Source organism: Rhopalosiphum padi, chromosome 2 (assembly GCF_020882245.1).
Source record: "Rhopalosiphum padi isolate XX-2018 chromosome 2, ASM2088224v1, whole genome shotgun sequence".
Lineage (NCBI taxonomy): Eukaryota > Metazoa > Arthropoda > Insecta > Hemiptera > Aphididae > Rhopalosiphum > Rhopalosiphum padi.
Window position 1 is genome coordinate 21,496,821 of NC_083598.1, and position 6,341 is coordinate 21,503,161.

General features: G+C 26.9%; 1 protein-coding gene across 1 annotated transcript; it reads left to right on the plus strand.

The window, feature by feature from the left end:
* Nucleotides 1-1,569: 1,569 nt before the first annotated feature.
* On the plus strand, nucleotides 1,570-5,482 carry LOC132922400 (dehydrodolichyl diphosphate synthase complex subunit nus1). The gene is given in 5 exon segments (XM_060985895.1): nucleotides 1,570-2,226; nucleotides 3,164-3,286; nucleotides 3,444-3,567; nucleotides 3,569-3,679; nucleotides 3,766-5,482. Coding segments are annotated over 5 exon segments (753 nt in total). The 5' UTR covers nucleotides 1,570-1,922; the 3' UTR covers nucleotides 3,857-5,482.
* Nucleotides 5,483-6,341: the final 859 nt, after the last annotated feature.

A 6,341-nucleotide genomic window follows, 5' to 3' on the forward strand; every position in this document is an offset into this window, starting at 1 on the left:
TGTAGGTAATAAAATAAAATAACTATAGTACTATATAGTTAATAAAAATCATTTAGATTCCTATAGTTTATTATATATATATTTATATATTTTGGTAGGTAGTGCACGTGCCACGTGCACTTGTGCACATACACACGAGCCGCCACTGGGTTTTAGAAATCACCCATTAGCGACAATTGACTAAATTTTTTTTATTACCTATCTATTATTTTTGAAACGATTCTTAGGGATATGGATTATATTTTGTAGTAAGTCACGACATCACTTTCTTTTTAACCCGCGATGAGGATTCCCTGATAGTATTGGGATGGATAGATCCAGCCTGGATGATTTTGGAGTCACTTGTGAAAGTGCAAATAAAGTGCAAAAGAAGTGTGCTTCCTCATCGATAATTTTCATATGAAAATCGTCAAGTAGTGTTTTGGTTGGATATATATGGTGGGACATTAGATAGATGTTGAATTACAATGATGTTTTGGAACATTTGGATTTTATAAGTATTAGATTTGTTTGCTGTGCCACAGAGCTGTAATCCATTAGTCCATGAGTCCAAATACTCCAAATAAACTTGAGGAGAGATTTATATATTTGTACTTTAGTTTTAAGATTGGTGCTAAAATATTTAGATAAAAGAGGACTGAGCATATACGCAAACAGACATTTAGTGTCAGTCTTTTTATTCGGATGTGATTTTCTATGTTAATCGTTTTTCTAGATTGAATCTTAAGGACTATTGGATGTGGGAATCTAATTGTAATTTAAAGTAACAGTTGGGCAGATAATACACTCAGCAGTAAACAATTTTGAAAAATAGTGAAGATAAAATACCACCTTGTGGGACGCCAGCATTACTTTTTGAAATTTCTGAAGTATGTTTAACAATCAGTCGGGTACGATTTGATTAAGAGGAATAAGGAGGAAGGAATTGCTTGAGTTTAAAAATTACTCCTTCGTGCCAGACTACCCAGTCGAAGGCTTGGGAGATCTAGAAATGAAAGGCACAGGCATAGTGTCAAGTGCAGTAAAGATTCTTTTCACATGACATAGAAATTATGTCGATGATTCTATGAACTTTGTATACCTACAACGTTCTATGAGAGGCCCGGAAACCTAAATAGGATGTTATTATTGACAAGCTGGTAAGATTCCTTTAAGAATTAGTCTTTCTAGTAGGTACTTTGGATAGGTAGAATTGTAGACAAATAGGTGTGTGCAAGGATTGACACCTGTTAATTGGTATGTCGGGCTTTCAAATAATATTATTTTTGAAACAAAATATTTTCAAAATGAATTTTGACTGAACTGTTTAATTTATAATGATTAATGAAAAATGAATAACTAACCTATATACGTATTATATACTACTATAATGATTAATAGGGTCGATAATCCCGAACTCGTAGTTCGTACGTTACATTACATTAATGCATTAGTATAGATATTATATTATACACAATACACACGTCACACGTAGGTGTTAGTTGATAAAAAATAGCAAATAGGCATTAAACTTAAAATATACCAATAAATTAAATATAAAAGAAGTCTTAAATGTTAAACAGTAAACACTATTTAATGAGCAAATAGGTAACTAATAAGTAATTATTAAATTCGATGTTTTCAAAAACGATCACAACTCACAAGTAATAATAACTCACCTTGTTGACGTGGTTACACTGTAACCTTGGTTTTATCATTGACAACTCGAAAAATTTTCCATAGATAATGGTTTATCACGATCAACACTGAACGGTCCGAACGGTGAACATCAACAAAACTGCGGGTTTTTCGTTGCAACGAATCCGTAATTTATAATTTCAATTTATTTATTTTTTTTTTTTAGTCTGGGCTCAAATGTCGCAATGAAAGTTGGCTAATCGGACGGCCGTTATATCTTTTAATATTATTTGAGAAAAAAAAAAATGAGCAACCTTTTAGTTTACAGAACGCTGTTAATAAAATTTGCTTTTTCGTCATTACTAATTTTTATGCACTTTCTGTATGCGTTATATTCGTGGTTCATCGACCAGACGATATTCAAACAGCCAGATCCTTGGCAGAATCGTTCCATCAACGGATACAAGAAGTATCAGTTGAAAAAGTTGCCAAACCATCTCGTAGTGTCTGTGTGCCAGGAGGAGGTGTTCTATGAATATTTGGCCAAGTTGCTGGCATGGGCGTTGTTCCTAGAAGTACCCGTCGTCAGTTTTTACCATAACGAAAACGGTATCATATTAAAAAATACATTTTAGTTTTTTTATTATCGTGATTATTATGTCAATGACGTTGCTAATGTTGTTAATTATTTAAAAGTATTGGTATCCATTTACTTTTTTGTGAATTATATATCTAATAATGTTTTAAATACTTTCTTTTAACAAGTATTTGAGTACATTTTAAATTCTATTCACTATATTGAACTTTCCTTCAAATGTTTTTTTTTGTTAAGAATTGTAAAAATATATTATTAAAAATTTAAATATCACCACCAAATTTTTATATAATTTACATAATATGCCTACCTAACAACCAATCTATCTTATAATTTTAAACAGACAATCTATATTTTTGAAATGTAAAAATGTTTATGTTATACAATTTATTAATACAATGAAATATATTAATTTAAATTTATCTTAAATAATAAGACTTTTCAATTAAATGTATTTAACTTGATGATTATTTTAAATTTGAATATAAATATTAATAAAACTAATAAATAGTTTATAAATATTAGATAAAAATGTAAGTGTAAATCAAGTTTCTATAAAGTAGGTACTACAATTAATTGTTATTTTTCTATACTAAATAATTTAAATTTAGTTGTAAACATTTTTATTTTCTAATATTTAAAATTAGAAAATGTGTGATGAAAAAGCATTATTTAAATTGTTTCTTAATTTTTATAGATAAAATTAAAATAAAAATTATTTTAATACAACATTGGCCAACATATGGCACTGCTAGCTCTATCAAAAACATTTTTCATTAATAATATAGAATGTATCTCTATTAATCAATAAAAATCTTGTATCCACCCTCCAATCAATGTTAGTTTTAGATCCTAGCACCACATACACAGATAAGTCTGTGTGACATATGCATCCTTATGATTTATTATGTTATATTATTTCATATTAAAATTTTTGATTTGTTTTTTTAGGTATATCTCCAGAAGAATTATTTTTTGCGTTCAGAGATCAGTACAGTAGCTTATTAAAAGAAATTAATTGGGGATTAGAATTCAATGATAACATAAAATTTGAATCAAAAAAATGTATTAATGGTAAATATTTTTTAATTATTGAATAATGTCTTATTAAAGTACATTACATGATGTTGCATGTCTCATTAGATAAATTGTTATCAACAAACAGAATTTATTATTCAAAACAAAATGGTACAATTGTATATATTTTTAATGAGCTTTTTTATACTTTAAGGATATAAATGGGAACCAAGAATTGAAGTCAACATACTGACATCTAAACATTCTAAATTACAATTAGTAAATGCTTTGCGAACTGTGTGCAGCACAGAAGAAGAATTCTCAGACACTTTAGTCGAGTGCAATTAATAAAACATTCCCCATGGTTGAACCTGATTTGGTTGTAATCTGTGGCAAGTCATGTACAACATTTGGTTTATTACCTTGGCACACCCGTGTCACTGAATTTTTGTGAGTTTAATATTTAAACATTAAATTTAATTAACTTGCATGTTGTTGCATAAGCACAAATTAATTATACTGTTTTTGTGTTCTAGAACATTGAAAACACATTATAAAGTCACATTTTTAAAGTTTTACAAATTATTGGAACAATATAGCAGAAATGAACAAAGATTTGGAAAATAAAAGTTTTTGTTAGATTTTGATAACTAAATTTAAGTGTAAATAATAGTTTATATTGTTCATCAATTGTTTGGACATTGTTATTAAAAGAATATTTGTTTCTTAATAAATTATTTATTCAAATCAAATCAAATTTATGTACAAAAATATTTTTAGATATCATTCAAATGGTTAGAGTTAAAAAAAAAAATACTTAAATGTTTGTCATAAACTGTACTGAGATAGTGAGATAGTCTTATTTATTAATAACATATTAACTTATGTGAAATATGTAGTCCATAACTAAAATTTGTTGATATAGATTTTGTAATTGAGGTTAGAAAGACTTTAGAATACAAACATGCTGGGTTCTTTATATTATATTTTTATTTGGTTGTAGAGTGTGAATGTAGAGCAGTGTTTCTTAACCGCTGTGTCGACAGGTAAGTCCAAATGTGTCGCGGAAAGTACTAATATTAAATGCATGAAATTTGTTGACACTATATTTACAAAAATTAATAGGTATTATTCTTATTTTTTCTTTTATTGTGTGTCACAAAGTATGAACATTTTTAATAGTGTGCAGCCATAATACAAAGTTTGAGAAACACTGATGTAAAGGTTTTGATCGTAATAAGGAAGTAATAGCCAGAAAAACTTCCAATGTTAGTCAGTGTGTACTAAATAAATAGCTGGTATAGTTTGAAATTAGTAAAAATATTTTTAAAACTTCATTATATTAGGAAAGTGACAATGTATAATGAACTAGAAGAAAGTTTGAACTAATAAATGTCTACAAAAACATATTTACTATCACAAGCAAATAACCAAGATCTGCTGAGAAAATTTTTATATGTTTGGCTTATATAATCAGTTTTGTAAAAAACATCATGAATAGATGAATTATGATACATAAGTTATGAGGAACCTATGTAAATTTTCAATTTTACAAAATAATGTCTGTAAATAGCTTGAGTCAAACCACTTAAAATGCTATTACGTCTATAAAATATTAGAGTATAAGTGTTTTATTAAAATTTTAAGTCATAATTTTCTTTCTTGAATTACAAAATAAACATTAAGTATTGAAAATTTCCCATTTTTAATGTTAGATGTTAGATTGCAAAAATGATATAATGTTAAATCAAAATGTGATAAATGACACAAAAAACCCGTCCTCCGCTTAGAGAAAAAGTGTAATAATAATTATGGTAATCAGCAAAAAAGAACAATTTAAAACAAATATAAATATATTAATTGATTTTTAAAATTAAGTGATTAATTACACGATACACACATAGAAATTGAATGAAAATAATTATTCCCCCAAAATTAGTGGGGGTCCTGAAAAAATGAAAAATTATATTTCATAATATGTATTATTATAAATTGTATAACTTTATATTATAAGCGTCTGGGAGTCCAGACCTGTAGATTCACCACTGTGATACCTCCTTGATAATCGGGACGTCTGGTTACACTAAAACTAAGTTTATATAATCATAATTCATAGATACTTATTACAATTTATTTTATTGACTAATGTTATTAACTCTTGAGATTATAATACCTTAGATCTTAATACTTTATTGTAAATGCTCATAGGCATTGTTTTGAGAAAAAAATAAAACAAAATTTAATACATTAACATTATAGTACAATATATTTATATAAATTTAATAATTGTTATAAATATTACAGAAAAAAAATTCATGGAGGATCTATCTCCATCACCCCACCCCCATCCGTTTGGCCACAACTGAGCATAATTAAACATTTGCCACTAAAATCATCATTCCATAATTATTTGATTTGAAGATACAGTAGGTATCAGAAAAGTTAAAGTTAAAATTGGCTCAAGTTCTTACTTCTATTTCTAAAGTACTTACCTAAATTATTGTATTCGGTAATTTTGTAAAGTTTGAACTTCATATCATATACAATAAAAGTGTGCGTAAATGCGTAAGAATTAATTTAAACAGATATAAGAACTACTTATTTAATATCTAGAAATAAATTTAAAACATGTTAACATGTTGATCCTGTGAATAATTTTTTATTCACATCTACATCTATAAAAAAATAAATTTTTTGTCTATAAATAGTCAATAGATCAGAATAAGTCAAACATTTTTAAAAATTATACCATGGGGAAATGATAACATAAACATTTATTGAAAATATCAAGTATCTACAGTTATTTGTTTTTGAATTATACCTAATGAATAAAGAAGTAAATTTTATCAAAAACCAGTATAGAGTAAAAAATTCCAGTTTTCCTTAATATTTTGTTTTCCCGATTATATTGAAAAATACAGGAAATCTCTCTATCAACTAAATTAAATTTTCTATTCAAAACCACCTATGTTAAAAATCGAAGTATTTTTTTGACTACTAATCGTGTTCCGATCAAAACTAAAAAGTGTGTTGTAATAAATTAAACTTCCTTAAAAATAAACAGTAGGTATTGCTCTTATAAGTTATTATAAAATATTAACGGGAAACTACA